This window comes from Panthera pardus, unplaced genomic scaffold, assembly GCF_024362965.1.
Source record: "Panthera pardus isolate Hobbes unplaced genomic scaffold, ASM2436296v1 HiC_scaffold_12, whole genome shotgun sequence".
NCBI lineage: Eukaryota > Metazoa > Chordata > Mammalia > Carnivora > Felidae > Panthera > Panthera pardus.
Window position 1 is genome coordinate 35366920 of NW_026526677.1, and position 19926 is coordinate 35386845.

A 19926-nucleotide genomic window follows, 5' to 3' on the forward strand; every position below is an offset into this window, starting at 1 on the left:
TTAAACAACATACTAAAGGGATTATGTGTTATCTAAGCCAAGGTTTTGCGCATTATAGCTCATAGGCCATCTGCCTCAGAATCACCTGGATTGGGAAGAGGGTTGCCAGATCCATGTAAACAAAACAAAACAAAACAAAACAAAATGAAACAAAACAAATACAGGTTACATTTAGTCCTATTCATTTAAAATTTCCTGAAGAATTTGTCAGAATCTTAATTTTTAAAAGCTCTCCACATGATGTTTATGATCACTTACATGTGAAATACATTGATACTAAAACTGGATTGCACATTAGAGTCACTGGAGTAATTGAAAAAATAAATAGAACTAATGTCTATACCCCAGATACCAAGATGTTGAATTAATTTTCCGGATGTCAATTCCAGGCATCAGTATTTTAAAGAACTCTTGAGGTGATACTATTGTGAGGGCAGCTAAGAACTGTAGGTGTAAAATTTGAAAATTGATGTTCACAGCAGTGCCACTAATTCCTACTGCTTACATCTGGTGTATTTCACTCATCTACATTACTCACACAGCCTTTAAAGGTAAGTGAGTCTACCGCCTGTGAATATTCTCTCTCTCTCTCTCTCTCTCTCTCTCTCTCTCTCTCTCTTTCTCTCTGCCCCTCTCCCCCACTCATGCTTTCTCTCTCTCTCTCTCTCTCTCTCTCTCTATATATATATATATAATCACTCTGTGATATATATAGAGTAAATAAATAAGCTTTAAAAAAAAGGAATCTCTCTTCCTTCAATGTAATGTCTTTGTAATGCTGGGTTCATTTGTTTTACAGGCAGAATACTATTGAATCACATCCTCGGGTTTTTTGTTTGTTTGTTTTAAAGATTTTAACAGCTTTTTGTCATGTGGTCATGGGAATGGGCATGTTCCAGAGCCTGTGGTCACCCCCTTAGTTCCCCTTACTTCCCCTTACTTACATAGTACTCCTGAGAGTCTATTACATTTCCTAACAGAATACCTACACTTCACTGACATCCAAAGGACATCTGCTTTTTCACATTTTAAAGTACAATGTTTAGGGGTGCCTGGGTGGCTCAGTCAGTTAAGCGTCCGACTTTGGCTCAGGTCATGATCTTGCAGTTTGTGAGTTCGAGCCTCGCATTGGGCTCTGTGCTGACAGCTCAGAGCCTGGAGCCTGCTTCGGATTTTGTGTCTCCGTGTCTCTCTGCCCCTCCCCCACTTGTGCTCTGTCTCTCTCTATCAAAAATAAATAAAATGTAAAAAAAAATTAAAAATAGTAAACAAGTACAACATTTAGACAGTAGATATTACATAGAAATAGAAAGCTTCATGGTGGCATGAACTAGAACTATTAAAATGTCTATTTCATGTTGAATACATGAAAACCACTTTAACTTATTCTTACACTTAGAGGATTGCACTCAGTAGTGTTCAGATTTTCTTCCTTTGTTGTCTCAATTTGAGAACTCTCATTGCTTCCAGTAAAGGTTTGTTGAGGCTAGAGAAAAGGAGAGAGAGAAGTAGGTTCAACAAATAGATCCATGTGACTATTATAAAATATGATAAAATGGCAACACCACACTCAAGGAAAAAGAATAAAATGGAAATCTGTATATATCTCAGACCTTAAACATTGTAAGCAAATAAAATAAGTTCAATTTTGTATTAGTGAGGTCCAATGGTATGATTTTCCCACTGGAAATATTTATTTCTTGAATATTAAGTTTTTATTTTAAGGTTAATAGTTCCACAAAAAGCAGGAATCCTCTCTTTTCTTATATTTTAACTCCAAGTATATCTGAGAAGTATAAGTACACACATCATATTCTCAATAAGAAAGAAAATGCTCCATAACAGCTCACTGTATAGAGCATTGCATTTACATCAATGCTTTACTAATTAATTAAGCACTGCTTCATATCTCTGGAAACCTTAAATACGATTTTAAAATTCATCTCTTTAGGAACACTAAAATTTTTTTAAAGCCAGTTTTTCAGGCTTTTAAATACCCAGGGAAGGGTATTCATAATTAATATATGTAAATATCCCTATAGGTTGGTCTGAGATTTTTCCACTGAAAGTGCATTTCTTGGGCAAAGCTGATTTGAATATGCTGTTAGGCTCATAAATCTACAAGGGTACTATTGTAGGACAGACAAAAACTAAACTCAGTGAATGCTAACTGGCTTGGATCTGAAACTGTGATCTCAGTGGATCACAGAGGAAAAAGAAAAGAGGGTTCTAAGCTTTGGGGACCCAGGAAGATAAAGACAAAGATATGGTCTGATCAAAGTGCCCAAGAACCCACTCAGATTTTCTCTTTGCTACTCTCTGCACAACACTACCATGGTTTTCCATAGGCAGTTTCATTCCTTAGCAGGGGAACTTTCTTACAAAAGTAATACTTTAATAATACAAAAATATTTAATAAAACTAGTAGAATTTGTATTTTGTATTTTAAAATACAAAAAATATTTAATAAAACTAGTAGAATATCAAACACAAAAAATCAAAACTAGTAGTACATTAGAGAAACAACAGAAAATAAAGCACCTTCGTTGACTAAAATATAGTCCCTATATTAAGTTACCCAAATGCTGGGCTTTACATGTAACGGTAAAAACAAGCAAACAAACAAACAACAGATAAATAAAGTAAGTAAATGAAATTCTTATTTCTTTATACTTAAAGGAATTAATTTCATTGTAAGAGAATTAATTCCTTTAATTCCTTTAATACAACAAGTATTTCCCCTCTCTTAGTCCACCTTTCTCTCCTCTTCTTCCTTATTTAAGACCCCTATCTTCCTTATCTCCCCTCTATACCTTACTTAAGATAAGAAATTTAAACAGGTAAACAAAATGTCTTTGAATAAGCCAGTACTCTGTGTTAGATGTTTTTGGTGGATAGAAAGATGAAAAGGTATTGTTTCTGTCTTCACAGAATTTACACAAAGATTAATAAAAGAGGGCACAAGCCCTGAGTGATTAAGGGAAGAATGAAGGAGAACATTCCAGGTGAAGGGAACGGTACAAGGAAAGATAAGTAGGAAGAAGACTCAGCTGTTGCTCTGTTGCTTTATAGGGTAGCAGTAGAGTGAGCACAAGAAAAATGCCACAAGTAGCAAGGAAATTCCAAAATTGAGCAGCAAAGTATGTATTTCAGTTTAGTAGCCAAATGAAAGTTCATTTGATATTTTAAAGCAAGCATATAAAATGGCCAGAGCTCTGTGAGCATGGTGCAGCAGCAGCATAAAGGCAAAAATGGAAGAGAACATAGGGTGTGGAAACCAAGAAAGAAACGATAGATATCGATCAAGTAGATGGTAACAGATGCCAAACTGAAGTGCACTGGCTATCGAAAAGAGATTGCTCTTTGTCGAGAGCAATGATTAGAACCTACAGAATTGAAAAATTCTACAGAAATAGAGAAACGTGGTGAAAAAGTAGGTTTGTAGCAAGGAGGGTTTAAAGCACGTGTGACCCTTAAATAGATAGGTGCTATTCAGTAACAATGTTAAAAATGTTAACATGAATCAAAAGAGCCATTTAATCTAGCTAAAACCTACTGGACTTTTTGTAACCTACAGATTACAGACAGTTTGAAGAAATAGGTTAAAAAGTACAGGGGGAATAAATAAATACGAATAGTGAAGGAGAGTCTCCTCTGGCTTTCGCAGCAAAAACCACAACTGCAAAAAGATAGAGTAAATCCCACTAACAGGCAAGGAGAAATTTTAGCATATTTTGTTTCTGTTGAACAATCAAATCATTGAATGAACAGTCCCAACATACCTTTGAAAATTTATTTACTGCATAACAGCATTAAAGGAAATTGAAGTATAAAACTCATCCATCATCCTAGCAATAACTACTTTTACTTCTCAATGTTGCCTTCCAGTCTTTGTCCATATCCACACGAGTATTTTATATAGTCACGACTATAGTGCCCATGACATATTTAATTCTGTTTTCACACAGATGATATATATGCTTTATCTCCTAAACATAAATATAAGGATATAACTCTCCTTTACATGTCTAAATAATGTTTTATATAATGAACTTGTAAAAATGTATATTACAGTTAAGGATATTGGTGGTTCTGGATTTTAGGTTATAATATTGTGATAATATCAATCTTCTTGGTACCAGTCTGCAAGACAGCTCATATCATATTAGTCATTGGTTTAAACATCTGTCTCTCTTCGTAGGTTGGGAACCCATGAAGTGAAGATATCATGGTTTATTCATTATTGCATCCTTTGAAGCTAGTACACATTTTGCACTCATTAAGTTCTGTTGTTCTTTTCATTACTAATTTAAGATACATTTCTTAGGACAAAAAATAAAATAAGAATTAAAGATCGGTACTAAATCAAGAGGAATAGAGATATTGATGCTTAGAGAAATCTTTCCAAAACGTGACAATCTTAATTACTTCTTGCAGCATGAGTGAACATTTATTGTGCATCCATTCTGTGACAGTGGTGTATTTGGAACTGAGATCAAACATTAAAACCGTAGTTCTTGATCTCAAAGAGCTACCATTAGCTCCTCATTAACTGTTCATCATGTCTTCTACCTTCCTAATAGCTCCTGATTTCATTCTGGGGGGTTACCTTTCATGGGATGGTGTTTCCAAGGAATTATTTTATATATCAAGTTCCCTGATCTATCAAGATGTTGGCACATGACCCAAGTGAGGTCATGAAATCTCCATTCTTAGAATTTAATATTGATTACATTAAGAGGAGGCTATAAATGGTTATGTACATTCTTTCCAATAGGGTGCTTTGCCCAAGTTGTTTCTACAATAAGACCCATTTTATGGTTCATACTCCCAGTCTTCTGAAGCAGCCTTTGTTTCTGCCCATCCCCAGATATGTTACCTCTGTCATTTCCTTGGTATTAGGAGCTCCTGAGGTTCTACCAAAAAAGCCCCTTTATTTAATTTGGTAAGGGTCAGTGCTGGCTGCATGTAATCACAGAGGCCTGGATGAAACAGGAGTCAAATCAATAAAATAAAACTGACAGCATAACATAAGGGTTTAGGTAGAGGTTTTGCATGGAAACTAACAGGATGGAAAGCTAACCCAGCTAGAGAAGCTCAGAAGAATAATACCAGGCCCACCAATGATGGAGATTACATTTTAGGGTAGATGTTCAATATCCTCTTAAAAATATAAATATGTAGTGTATTAATAAATTATAATGTTTAATATTTTCTCATGGAAGTACTGTACATTTGTGAAAATGCTCCCAGATTTTGGTGGTAAGGCTGAGACAAGGAATATATCCAAAATAAAAGGTTTTATCTATCTATCAATCATCTATCTGTGTTTGTGGGCTTTTGCTAGTTTGGATAGATGATAGAAAGGTCTTCATTAATTATTAAAGTCACAAAAAGTTGAGGGAAAGGAATGACAGTGAAACTTTTCTCTTCCATACGTTTGCCAGGGATACCCTTGTTTCCACATATTAATAAATCAGGCTATCATGGGGCGCCTGGGTGGCTCAGTTGGTTAAGCATCCAACTTCAGCTCAGGTCATGATCTTAGAGCTCATGAGTTCAAGCCCTGCATTGAGATCTCTGCTGTCAGTGCAGAGCCAGCTTTGGGCCCTCTCCCTCCCTCTCTCTCTACCCCTCCCCTGCTTGCATGCACTCTCTTTCTCTCTCTCAAAAATAAAAAAAAAATATTTTAAAAATTAAAAATACATAAAAAAATTGGGGTGTCTGGTTTGGCCACTTCTTTATCAATACTAAAGTTATCTCAATTTTGCTACAGGGAAAGACTTGTATATTGTGTATATTAATTACTTTTAACAACTGGAGGAAATGATACATTGCTTCAACAGTGTGAGTAACAAAGTATAAAAAGTTAAAATGCTTTAAATACAAAAATGTAGTATTTAATTGATGAACTGCTTACATTTAAACATAATAACATGCATTCCTTAAAATAAGCTTTTGATGTCAGTGAGATGCTCCTGGTGGAAAGAAGCCTTGTTGAGTCTCATGAATTAATACAGAATGGGAACTGACTTTCAGGGAAGATAATGTGTTTTTGGAGTTAAAAAATGAGGACTCAGATTCTGGACTAGCACACAAATAAATTGAGGACTTGGAAAACTTATATAATATTGAAGGGTCTCTGTACTCCATTGCCTTGCTAAATTAAGTCAAGAACACCTAAAGTGAAGTATGTTTTTCCTTTTGGTTGTTGTCATTTTTTTTTACTTTGTATTTTTAGAGCAATTTTAGGTTCACAACAAAATTGAGAGGTACAGAGATATTTTCACATAGTCCCTGTCACACACATGCGGAGCCCTCCCCATTATCAACATCACATGCCAGAGTGATACAAATGTTATGAAAGATAAACCTGCAGCACATCATAATCATCTAGTGTCCATAGTTTTCATTAGGGTTCACTCTTTAGTTTGGACTAATGTAGAATAACATATATCCCTCATTACATTATCAGAGTATTTTTCATGGATCTAAAAATTCTCTGTGTTCTGCCTATTCATCCCTACCTTCCTCAACCCTGGAAACCACTGTCCTTTTAATATTTTCCATAGTTTTGTCTTTTCCAGAATGTTCTATAGTTGAAATCATACACTATGTATCTATTTCAGATTGGCTTCTTTCATTTAGTAATATGCATTTATGTTTCCTCCATGTCTTTTCATGGCTTAATATAGCTCATTTATTTTTGGTGTGGATTCATATTCCATTGCCTGGATTTACCACAGTCTAGGACCAGATGACTTCAGTGGTGATTTCTAGCAAAAACTTAATGAATAATTAATACAGATCCTACTCAAACTCTTGCTAAAAACAGAAAAGTGAATGCTTGCAAACTCATTTCCTGAGGCCAACATCACCCTAATACCAAAGTCAGACAAATACGCTGCAAGAAAAAGAAAGTTGCAGGACAATATCCCTGATAAACGTAGATGCAAAAATTCTCAACAAAATATTACAAATCAAATTCAAAACTACATTAAAAAGATCCTATACCATCATCAAGTGGGATTTATTCTATTGATGAAGGACGCTTCAGTATCTGCAAATCGTCAGTGTGGTTCATCACATTAACAACATGAAAGATAAAACCATAGAATCTTCTCAATAGATTCAGAAAAAGCATTTGTTACAATTCAACATCCATTTACTCTCAACAAAATGGGTATAGAGGAAACATACTTAAACACAATGAAGGTCATATATGACAGGCCCACAGCTAAAACAGTCAATGGTGAAAACCTAAAAGCTTTTCCTCTAAGATTAGGAACAAGACAAGACTATCCATGCTTGTCATTTTTATTCACCATAGTATTGGAAATTCTAGCCAGAGCAAGTAGGCAAGAAAGAATAAATAAAGATGTCCAAATGGAAAAAAAGAAGTAAACTTGCTGCTTTTCACACATGACATATTATATATAGAAAACCCTAAAGACTACTCCAAAAACCTGTTAGAACTAATAAATGAATCCATTAAAGGTGTAGTATATAAAAGCAATACACAAAAATCTATTGTGTTTCTATATACTAATAATAAATTATCAGAAAGAGAAATTAAGAAAATAATCTGTTACAATAGCATTAAAAAGTATAAAACTCCTAGGAATAAACTTAAACAAGGAGATGAAAGACCTGTGCACTGAAAACTGCAAGACATTAATTAAATAATTGCAGAAAGCACAAATACATGGAGAAATATTCCATGCTCATGAACTGGAAGAATTAATATTGTTAAAATGCCCATGCTACTACCCAAAGAAATCTAAAGATCCAGTGCAATCCTTAACAAAATTCTAATGAAATTTTTCACAGAAATAGGTCAAATAATCCTAAAATTCATGTAGAATCACAAAAGACCCCATATAGCCAAAGCAATCTTGAGAAAGAACAAAGGTGAAGGCATCAGGCTTCCCAATTTCAAACTATATAGTTTATAGAACTACAGTAATCCAAAACGTATGGTATTGGTATAAAAACAGAGACATATGGATCAATGGAATAGAACAGAGAGCTCAGAAAAATACCTCACATATATGTTCAATTAATTTATGATACAAATACCAAGAATATACAATGAAGAAAAGACAATCTCTTCAATAAATGATGGTGGGAAAATTAGACAGTCACATGCAAAAGAATGAAACTGGACTGTTATCTTATACCATGCACAAAAATTAACTCAAAATGGATTAAAATCTTGAATGTTAAGACATGAGACTATAAAATTCCTAGAAGAAAATGTAGGTGGTAAGCTCCTTGACATAGGTCTTGGAGATGATCGGACATGAAAAGCAAAGGCAACACTAGCAAAATTAAATAAGTGAGATTACATCAAACTAAAAAGCTTCTTCACGGCAAAGGGAACCATTACCAAAATGAAAAGGCAATACACTGAATGGGAAAATATATATATTTTTGAAATCATACATCTGATAAGGGATAAATAACCAAAATACATAAAGAGCTCATACAAGTCAATAGTAAATAAATAAACAAATAAAAATAAATAACAAAACAAAAAACCATACAATTAAAAAATGAAAATATCTGAATAGACATTTTTTTTCCAAAGAAGACATACAGATGGCCAACAGTACTTGAAAAGATGTTAAACATCACTAATCATCAGGGAAATGCAAATTAAAAGCACAATGAGCTATCACCTCATACCTCTTAGAATGGCTATTATGAAAATGGTAAGAAATAGCAACTGTTGGTGAGGATGTGGAGAAAAGGGGATTCCCTTGCACTGTTGGTAGGAATGTAAGTTGGTGTAGTCATTAGGAAAAACAGTACGGATTTTTCTCAAAAAACTTAAAAATAGAACTATTATATGATCCAGCAATTCTACTTTTGGGTATTTTCTGAAGAAAACAAAAACACTAACTTGAAAAGATATATGCACCCCCATGTTCATTGCAGCATTATTTACAATAGCCAAGGCATAGAAACAATCTATGTGTCCATCTATGGACGAATGGATGAAGAAATATACACACACACAGACACACACAATATTATTCAGCCATAAATAAAATGAAATTTTGTTACTTGTAACAACATGGTTGGACCTTGGGAATATTAAGTAAAATACGTCACACAGAAAATGACAAATACTATGATCTCATTAAAAACAAAAAAAGCAAAAACCAAGAAACAAGCTCAAAAATATAGAGAACCTATTCGTGATTGCCTGAGGTAGCGACTGGGTGGTGGGAGAAATGGGTGAAGGGGGTTAAAAGGTATACATTTTCAGTTATAAAATAAGTAAGTTATGAGGATTTAATGTACAGCATGGTGGCTATTGTTAATAATACTATAATGCATAATTTGTAAGTTGCTAAGAGAGTAGATCTTCAAAGTTCTCATCCTAAGAAAAAATAATTTTATAATGATGTACGGTGATGGACTTCAACTAGAAATTATTGTGATGATCCTTTTGCAATATATACAAATATCAAATCATTATGTTGTATACCTGAAACTAATATAATGTTATACATCAATTATATCTCAATAAAAAAATGAAAAAATCCAAAGGGGAATGGGTACAGGAGAAATCTGGATAGTGGCATATCACTGAAATTATATTTATTTTGTAATCATAATCTTTAATGTTGTGAATTTTTGAATTACAGGTTGAAAATAAACTTTCCTTAGGAAAAAAAAATAACAGATTGTGTACTTAGTAGGTTATATGGTGTACAATAGTGGGCCCACAAAAATATATATATGTCCTATGATAAAAGAGTAAATGTTATTTTATATGGCAAAGGATGTGATGAAATTAAGGTCTTTGAGAAGAGGAAATTATTCAGAGTCTTGTTCAATCAGGCTGCCATAACAAAATACCACAGACTGGGTGGCTTAAATAACAGAACATTTATTTTCTCACAGTTCCTGAGTCTGAAAATTCCCAGATCAATACCTAGCAGGGTTTGCTGTTGGTGAAGGTTTTCTTCTTTACTTGGACACTGATGCCTTCTAAGTTGTTCTCACATGGCAGAGAGAGAGAGAGAGAGAGAGAGCAAGCTCTCTGGTATCTCTTCTTATAATTCTACCAGATTAAGGCTGTAACCTTATGACCTTAATTACTTAATAACTTCCTTAAGGGCGCCTTCTCCAAATATAGCTCCAACATGGGAGTTTTAGGGGGGTACAATTCAGTCTGTACCACCCTGGATTATACGGATGGGCCCTAAATACCCTCCTAAGTGCCCATATAAGACAGAGGGAGATTTCATAAAGACACACAGAACACAAGGTAATGGCAGATGAGAATAGAGGCAAGAAGGATACAGTCACGAGCCTCGGAATGTTCACAAAGGCACCAGAAGTTGAGAATGTTCACAAAGGCACCAGAAATTGAAGGAGGCAGCAAGCACATTTTCCCCTAAAACTCCCAGAGAGAGTATAGTACTGCCAGATTCAGACTTCTAGTCTCCAAACATGTGAGAGAATAAATTTCTGTTATTTTAAGCTATCATCTTTCTGGTAACTACAGGAAACTAAACAACTACCCCTTCCAGTAATTTAGAAATGTCTTACTCATTTTCCTAGCACTTGAATATGTTCCATCATTCTATAGAAGGCAAAACAATTTTAAATGTCCTTAATAGTATATCCAAGGTTTTCTTGTCTTTTCTGAGGAAAAATCCCAAAGCCCAAACCTTTCAGATAGTACCGACAACCCGTCTTAAACATGAAAATTTCTATTAGAGAAACTGTTTTTTTTTTTAAATAAATAAAATGAGAATCCCTGACAGTATACTTGTCAAGAAAGAATTCTAGAATAAATGGCAAATCTTAGTCATTTCTATATTCTGTTGGAGAAACCGTAGCATATATATTACACATGTGGCTTTTCTCTAATTTAACTTGATTTTTATGTAGTGTGTACATATTTTTTTAACATAGCACATGAGGAAACTGGAATAGGTGATATGTGAAGTTCTTTCCTTAGCAGTGGAAGCTTCCAGAAAAATAATCAGGGAGTGTGAAGGTGAATGACATGGAAAAACAGCTTTGATTCTGGGCTCACAAATAGTATCATCATGGTGATGATAAATTATGTATATGTGTATATACATATATAAATTATGTATATATATATACACATATACATATATATAAAACTATATATAATATTTATATCACAATATATTTCTTTCAACTAGTAAGCACTTTATTTTTTTAATGTGTATTTATTTTTGACAGAGAGAGAGAGAGACAGCATGAGCGGGGGAGGGGCAGAGAGAGAGGGAGACACAGAATCTGAAGCAGGATCCAGACTCTGAGCTGTCAGCACAGAGCCTGATACAGGGCTCGAACTCACAGACCACGAGATCATGACCTCAGCCGAAGTCAGACGCTCAAGTGACTGAGCCACCCAGACGCAGCAGTAAGCACTTTAATATAACACTTAATGGTCTTAAGATAAAATGGGATAGATTTCATTTCTAACCAATATTCAGTAACAGTGTTTATATTTACTTTCCTACCTGAAAAAATGGGGGGGGGGACTGGAAAAAAGAGGAAACGATGGTATGAAGAAAACTGACAGCAGATAACGAGGGGCAGTGGTACCTTAAAGACAAGACACAATTGAAATGCACAGGGCCTGTATCATGGGCAACTACAGACCAAGAGAAGGGTATTGAAGAACTGAAGCAGAAATGATGGGCACCAAGACTAATACTGTTAGGAATGAATTCTGCCAAAGCCTACACATGCAGTGGCCTCTCAAGACCAAACCATGGCCCCTATCTTTCCTGTGATGAGGACGATGAAGATGAGTGAAGAGACTGGAATTGCTTTGTTGACCTAATTTAGTTCCCAGGGTCTTAACAGAAAAATGAGATCATGAACTTTGTAAAGGCAAAGACAATGCCTCTTTTATCTCCACAACTCTTCACAAATAGCATCAAGATGGACAAAGAATAGAAACATCACAGAACTCTTCATCTTGTAACTCACCTGAACTCTGTGAGGCAGCTATTATTAGCTCCATCTTCTAGGCAAGGAAACAGACTTTGAGAGGTTCACTGAGTCACCCACATCAAACAGCTTTGGGATGACAGAACTAGTGATTAACCCAAGCTGTCATATTCCAATTTCTTTGTATCTCCAACTCCATCTTAATACCTCCCTACTAGAGATAATGGTTGACAGGATTCATAACCATTTACTGTATGTCCTCTCTTCAACCTCAAGTTATGTAATGACTTTCCCCAAGCATCTAGTTTCTGTATTATGTGCGATAGATGAAAAGGAGGGGGCCTTTACAGAGTACTCTTTCTGTAGTGTCTAGTTGCTACATTGTACTTTAACTTCATTAAAGCTTGCCTTGGGTTCAAGTAATTGCTCAAAAAAAAAAAAAAATTAGTGGACATAAAATTACACTCTATTTGAAGAATATAAATACCCATATATATTTATTAAATTAAATTTGCCAAATACATTATTTTTCTGTATACTCATTAAGTTTGATCTAATAAAAATTTCTGATAGTTTTTATAGGTTGTTGATAAATGAAAGTCATAAGGCAAGGTGGTATGAATGTCATCCACCCATAATTTTCCCAGAACCATCCCTTTTTAAACTTTAGCTCACATATATAAAATGAGGCAAAGACAGTGACCAGAAAAACTGCATGTGGTGATAATTGAAACAATTTTTAGAGAGATGATTCAGAAGTTATAAAAAGAAAAAAAAAAAGGTGAAAGAACAAAGCTTCTCCTTGTTCCACCTCCATGTCTATCCTCAAGGTAAAATAATACGCTACAATCCAAATAAAATTTGTCATTAGCTAATATATCATTTTCAGAGTTCAGTTAATGCCCTTCTAGTTCTGTGCTTGCAATTCCACTAAAGTCCTTCTGCTTCTCTACAGCAGAAAACACACATCCTTGTCCTTGGTTACCTCTTATTTCCATTCTTATGGTATTTCCTGAATGACAGCTTTAACTTGAAAGCCCAAACTTCCAGACTTTTATTTCTCTCTAGTTCTTCAGTCTCAGATGGTTTACCAAAGTTAGATGATTGCTAAGAGGGAACACAAACCCTCTTGTGGGATTCTGTATAATAGAGTTATCTCTAAATAAGAGTCAACAAATCATTCCCTAAAAAACTAACAGAGCTGACTGGATTCTTAACAAAAACAAATCTTGGAGTTTGTTCAAATTTCAGTCTAAATGTGAGCAGAAGTTTTCTGTGATAAATTCTAGAAGTAAGCACTATCCCGATTACCAAAATTATTGAGTTTGCGGTGCCTGGGAGGCTCAGTCAGTTGAGCAACTGACTCTTGATTACGACTCAGGTCATGATCCCAAGGTCATGAGATTGAGCCCCGAAGCCGGTTTGGAGCTGAGCGTGGAGCCTGCTTAAGATTCTTGTTCTTAGGGCACCTGGGTGGCTCAGCCGTAAGTCACTCCTTTCACAAATAACTTCTAAAGACTGAGGCAGGTATGATAAGGGATTCTAAGGGATTGCTCTGTGGTTCCAAGGGAGCAAAAAAAGATGTAATGACACTTAATAACATTCCCAGGAGAGGAGATATTAGAATAAAGTTATATGGCAATTTTATGATAAATCTGCACGTCAACGTGTTAAACTATGAGGAAGAAAAAAGATGTATCAGAATCCCTATTTTTGCAGAAAAGAAAATTAAAACTCAGATGATGATTAAATCATTGTCCAAAGTCATAATGTTATGAAATTTGGTCCAATACCATTGCATTAATTTCCTAGTACTGCTATAACAAATCACAACACACTGATTGGAGTAAAGCAAGGCAATTTATTATCTTAAAGTTCTGTTGGTCAGATGTTTGACATGGTCTCAATGAATTAAAATCAAGGTTTCAGCAGGACTATGTTATCTTCTGGAGGCTCTAGAGAAGAACACAATTCTCTTTTTCCAGTTGTGATAGCCTACTCAGTTCCTTTAGCTGTATCTCTCATCCTTTGTCTTCAAACTCCACAGATCTTTATCACCCATGTCTTTCGTAGCCACAACTCCCCATTTTTGTTCTTCTTGCCCACTTAAAAAAAAAACATTTATTTATATATTTTGAGAGACAGAGAGAGAGCAAGCAAGCACAGGGTAGGGACAGAGAGAGAGGAAGAGAGAGAATCTCAAATAGCTTCCACACTGTCAGTGCAGAGCGTGACATGGGGCTCAATATTGCCAGTGGTGAGATCGCAACCTAAGTTGAAATCAGGAGTCTGATGCTTAGCTGACTGAGCCGCCCAGGTGCCCTGCTTCTTTGCCCACTTTTAAGGTGTCCTGTTTTACTTTGGGCACACACAAATAATCCAGGTTAGTCTCCCTATTTTAAGATCAGCTAATTGGCAACTTCATTTCTGTCAGCAATCTTAGTTCTCATTTGCCATATAATCTAACAAAATCCACAATCTATTTCTAAATTAAAAAAATATATTATAAATAATTCATACATCTAAGAGGAAATCATAATGTAGCCTTCAAAATGCTATATTTAAAATTTTTGGATGTAGCCAAAGTAAACCCTTTGTAGGAAAATGTATAATTCTAAAATACTTACATCAAAAAAAGAGAAAAGGATAAAACTCTTAAGAAGTCTGAAAATTACCCAAATACAGGAGGAAAATGCTGACAATAAAGAGAGGAGGAAAAATTGTAGAAAGCAAAACGAGACTAGAAAACTTAAGCAGAAAAAAATAATTCTTTAAGAAATATTAATATTAATAGACAACTTTGAAGAAATATTGATAGGCACAAATAAACTATTTGGAATGAAAAAGTTGGTATAACTATATTTACAGCAAAATTTTAAAAGACCTAGCAATAAAACCACAAATACTTTAAAGCCAATCTATTATAAACCACATATAAAATTGGCAAATTTCTAGAAAAATATAACTTTGCAAAACTTACTGAAATAAAAATGAGGAAACTAGTAATATAGGGAATTGCAAGTTACTGGAAAAATGTGCACTCTTTAGTAATTATTGAGAAAATCAATGGTACAGATTAACATTTAATTTGCATATCTAAACCACACTAGAATAATTCTATGTAGATTCAGTAATACAGTAAAAATAATCTGTAAAATATTTGGAAGAAATACAGAAGAACAGTTTTACGACTTCAGGGCGGGAAACTTTTTTTTTAAATAAAAAGAGCAATAAGGACTAATCATAAAGTAAATTGATAGGTTGATTTGACTACATGGAAATTTAGTCCTTTTTATTAAAAGACATCAAAAACAAAGTCAAAAAAGAAAAAAGCACACACAGGAATTAAGAATAGTTATTTACAAATAAAAGGAATGATATTCAGATGTATAAAGGATCCCTATAAATAAAAAAGTAATAGACAAAACTTAAGTAAAGAGAAAAGATATAGTCATGCTTCATAATGGGTAAAACAAATTTTGTGTTACATTAGGACAAGATATCTCTATCTCATTAGCAATCAAGAAAATGCAAATTGAGACTTAAGGGAGCTATCATTTTATACTAAATCAGCAAAATTTTTGCTTTAAAATAGACAGCTGGGGCATCTGGGTGCCTCAGTCAGTTAAGCATCTGACTTCAGCTCAGATCATGATCTCATGGTCCATGAGTTCAAGCCCCATGCTGAGAGCACAGAGCCTGCTTGGAATTCTCTCTCTCTCCCCCCACCCCTCTCTCTGCCCCTTCCCTGCTTGTGCTCTCTTTCTCTCTCCCTCTCAAAAATAAATAAATAAACATTTAAAAAAAATACACAGCTAATGTCAGTATTCTGGTTATGCTCCAATCCTGTTTTTATGTTGGTTGGTGGACTTATGCGTGTTTATTACTATGTACACAATTTAGATGAAAACATAAAATAATTAAATGCTATTCCAGTTAAAAAACAGATCTGTCGACATAGAAATTGTTCATACTTTGTTAAAAAATAGTTCACAAATTGGTATCCACAGTGTCGTAAACTTTTGTGCAAAAATATATAAAAGTTTGCATGATATGTACAAAACAGAGTTTGTGAGAGAAAGTATGTGAGGCATTTTTTTTTTCCTAGCTGGGGCTATTATGGGATTGTTTTATGCTGTATGTATGTATGTATGTGTTTCTGCTTTGTTTTTTTCATGAAATAGCATAGACTTTTTCTATAATAAGAAAAAAAAGATAAAGTTATAAAATACTGCATGTAAGAGAAAGATTAATTCTAGTCAAAAATTTTTTTCAGTTATATGATGGAAAAATCAAGGTTAGATATTAGACTCAAGCCCTGTCTTACAGGATTGGAGTTTGATATGAGGAAAGATGAATTTGGGAAAAGGAGTCAGATTTCAGCAAAGGTCAAATGAAGACAGTTCTAGAGTGGAGTCTGTGGGAATTAAAAAATAGTACATGAACATGCCCCAAGGAAAAAGTTTCATTAGTGGAAAATATGTTATATCAAGTAGTTGATAGATCTGACTTCCAGACTGAGGAATTTAGACTGTGTCCACTAGGTAATGAAGAACTTAGATGGTATCTAAACAATTTTTTCATATCTCAACAAGCGTTAGACATAATTACTCATAGAATTGGTGCTTGTAACATCAGTCCTTGTTACACAATCCAGTTAACATTTCATATATATTTTTAAAAAGCAACAGCAGCTATGAAGATTGAAAAAGAAAGAAGTCTTCATGGGTATTTCTAAACTTCATTACCAAGTAATATGAAATTAGTAAAAAAAAAAAATGAAGTCATAATAATATAAATAATAGCTTCATTATTTATTCAAGAGAAGAATTATTCCAAATCAACTATGAGAAATAGAATATGAGTGTTTCCAAGGTGTTTTGAATATGAAACTTGCTGTACTAAACGGAATGACTAATTACTCTATCAGTAATGTTTATTAATATTTCAAAAGGATGTAAATCCTTATTTATATCAGAAAGAATCATTTAACAGTAATTTGTTCTCCTATACTAATAATTGCCTAGGAATACTTAGAAAATACATTTCTTATGTCCTGTGGTATTGCTGATAATTTTAAGATCCGAGAATAACTCAGTAACCTGTTTGATGTTATATATATGGATGTGTGTGGCCCATATGCTAATGGATTAGAAGAGTTCAGGGATATGTTTGATTAAAACTCAAAACAGGGGCGCCTGGGTGGCTGGGTCCATCGGTTAAGCGTCCGACTTCCACTCAGGTCATGATTACCCCCGTTTGTGAGTTCGAGCCCCGGGTCAGGCTCTGTACTGACAGCTCAGAGCCTGGAGCCTGCTTCACATTCTGTGTCTCCCAGTCTCTCGGCCCCTCCCCTGCTCATGCTCTGTCTCTCTCTGTCTCTCAATAATAAATAAATGTTAAAAAATAAATAAATAAAACCCCTCAAAACAGTAAGGTTAATTAAAGTGGGAGTAAAGATTTTACTGGTTTAAAAAACTGAAATAACTAAAATAATTTTAAAGATCCTGAGTTTGCTTATTTATCTTTTTCTTTTTGTTGGGGTAGGAGAGATAACGTAAGAATTTCTATTTATAGAGTCCCTTCCATATTCCAGAAAAGTGTAAGTTCATATGTGCTTGTATCTCAGCAACTAATCATGCTACCTTTTATGATTTTTTATTATTTTTAATAAATTTATTTTAAGTTTACTTATTTTGAGAGAGAGAGAGAGAGAGAAAGAGAGAGAGAGAGAGAGAGAGCCTGCACCCAAGCTGGGGAGGGGCAGAGAGAGAGGGAGAGAGACAGAATCCCAAGCAAGCTCTGTGCTGACAGCGCAGAGCCTGATGTGGTGCTCGCACTCACAGACCCTGAGATCAAGACCTGAGCAGAAACCAAGAGTCAGAGGCTTGACATACTGAGCCACCCAGATGCCCCTAATCATTTAAAATGAGGAAACTCAATTCAGGCTTTAAGAAATTTGCCCAGATTCGACAGGTAGAAAAAGCATAGAGCCTACTCAAATATTCACTCTTTAATCACAGTGAATCCTAATATGGGACCATTATAAAATTTAATCGGGGAAAAAAACTGACATTTTAAGTCAATAAGCTTCCTTTGGTTTTGCCTACATTGTTTATATGCCACTACCCAAATAGAGCATTTTGCAATGTGACAATATTCACAATGTAAGCAATATTCACAATGTAACAACAATTCATCTCCAGAGGTCAATGGTTTGTAATTATGAAACTTTAATAAATCAATTCCAGTGCATAGTCTGAATCTTTACTATTAAATTTTCAAATATATTCCCTTTCATCTCATTTTAACAGAAATACAGAGAAGCTAAAAAGGTACTGTTCAGTAGTATTTCCTTAGAAACATAGAATGCCCAGATAACTTTCAAAGTTCCAGTCTAAATTCAATGTTGTGACTTTCAAACAATAAACTTTAAAATTGGGCTTCTTAGGGGCGCCTGGGTGGTTCGGTCGGTTAAGTGGCGAGTCTTGATCTCTTTTCAGGTCATGCATGATCTCACAGTTCATGAGTTCAAGTCCTGCATCAGGCTCTGTATTGATGGTGCACAGCCTGCTTGGGATTCTGTCTCTCCTTCTCTCTGCCCCTCCCCCTCTTGTGCTCTCTCTCTCTCTCTCTTTGCCTCTTTCTCAAAATAAATAAATAAACTTAAAATAAAATAGGACTTCTTTTTTTTAAGAGTTAGGGCAAAACAAGGACATTTTTATTTAATTTATCTTTTTTAAATTTACATTCAAGTTAGTTAGCATATAGCACAACAATGATTTCAGGAGTAGATTCCTTAATTCCCCTTACCCATTTAGCCCATACCCCCCTCCCACCACCCCTCCAGTAACCCTCTGTTTGTTCTCTGTATTTAAGAGTCTCTTATGTTTTGTCCCCCTCCCTGTTTTTATATTATTTTAGCTTCCCTTATGTTCATCTGTTTTGTATCTTAAAGGCCTCATATGAGTGAAGTCATATGATTTTTGTCTTTCTCTAACTCTTTCGCTTAGCATAATACCCTCTAGTTCCATCCACATAGTTGCAAATGGCAAGATTTCATTCTTTTTGATTGCCGAGTAATACTCCATTATATATATATATATATATATATATATATATATATATATATACCACATCTTCTTTATCCATTCATCTATCGATGGACATTTGGGCCCTTTCCATACTTTGGCTACTGTTGATAGTACTGCTATAAACATTGGGGTGCATGTGTCCCTTTGAAACAACATACCTGTATCCCTTGGATAAACACCTCGTAGTGCAATTGCTGGGTCGTAGGGTAGTTCTTTTTTAAATTTTTTGAGGAATCTGCATACTGCTTTCCATGATGGCTGCACCAGCTTGCATTCCCACCAACAACGCCAAAGAGATCCTCTTTCTCTGCATACTTGGCAACATCTGTTGTTGCCTGAGTTGTTCATGTTAGCCATTCCGACAGGTGTGAGGTTGTATCTCATTGTGGTTTTGATTTGTATTTCCCTGATGATGAGTGAGGTTGAGCATTTTTTCACATGTCAGTTGGCCATCTGGATGTCTTCTTTGGATAAGTGTCTATTCATGTCTTTTGTCCATTTCTTCACTGGATTATTTGTTTTTTGAGTGTTGAGTTTGATAAGTTCTTTATAGATTTTGGATACCAACCCTTTATCTGATATGTCGTTTGCAAATATCTTCTCCTATTCCGTCAGTTGCCTTTTAGTTTTGCTGAATAAAATGGGACTTCTTAAACTGAGGTCAACTGATATTAAATTATAGGTATTATATTTTGTGGAGAGAGTCCATTGCTTTTACAACAATAGTAGAGTGAGTCTGCAAAATCTCAAATGACCGAGGACAAGTGATTTAAAGTACATTCCCTTATTTTTGCCCCAACTCAAACTCCTTGTACACTCCCTTGCTCTTTAGGGTAGGAAGAAGTATGCCATTCATTTCTTTGTTCATTCTTTCAAA

General features: G+C 34.7%; 1 protein-coding gene across 4 annotated transcripts in view; it reads right to left on the reverse strand.

Annotated features, from left to right (window-relative positions):
- Positions 1-19926, reverse strand: part of LUZP2 (leucine zipper protein 2) — a 492023-nt gene that overhangs the window by 27782 nt on the left and 444315 nt on the right. For 3 of the 4 annotated variants that reach the window (XM_053899883.1, XM_019456554.2, XM_019456558.2), the window contains exon 10: positions 1394-1486. The exons of the other annotated variant lie outside the window; for it this stretch is intronic. In XM_053899883.1, coding sequence (XP_053755858.1) covers positions 1394-1486 — 93 coding nt within the window. The remainder of the gene's footprint in view (positions 1-1393; positions 1487-19926) is intronic. 4 annotated transcript variants of the gene reach the window in all.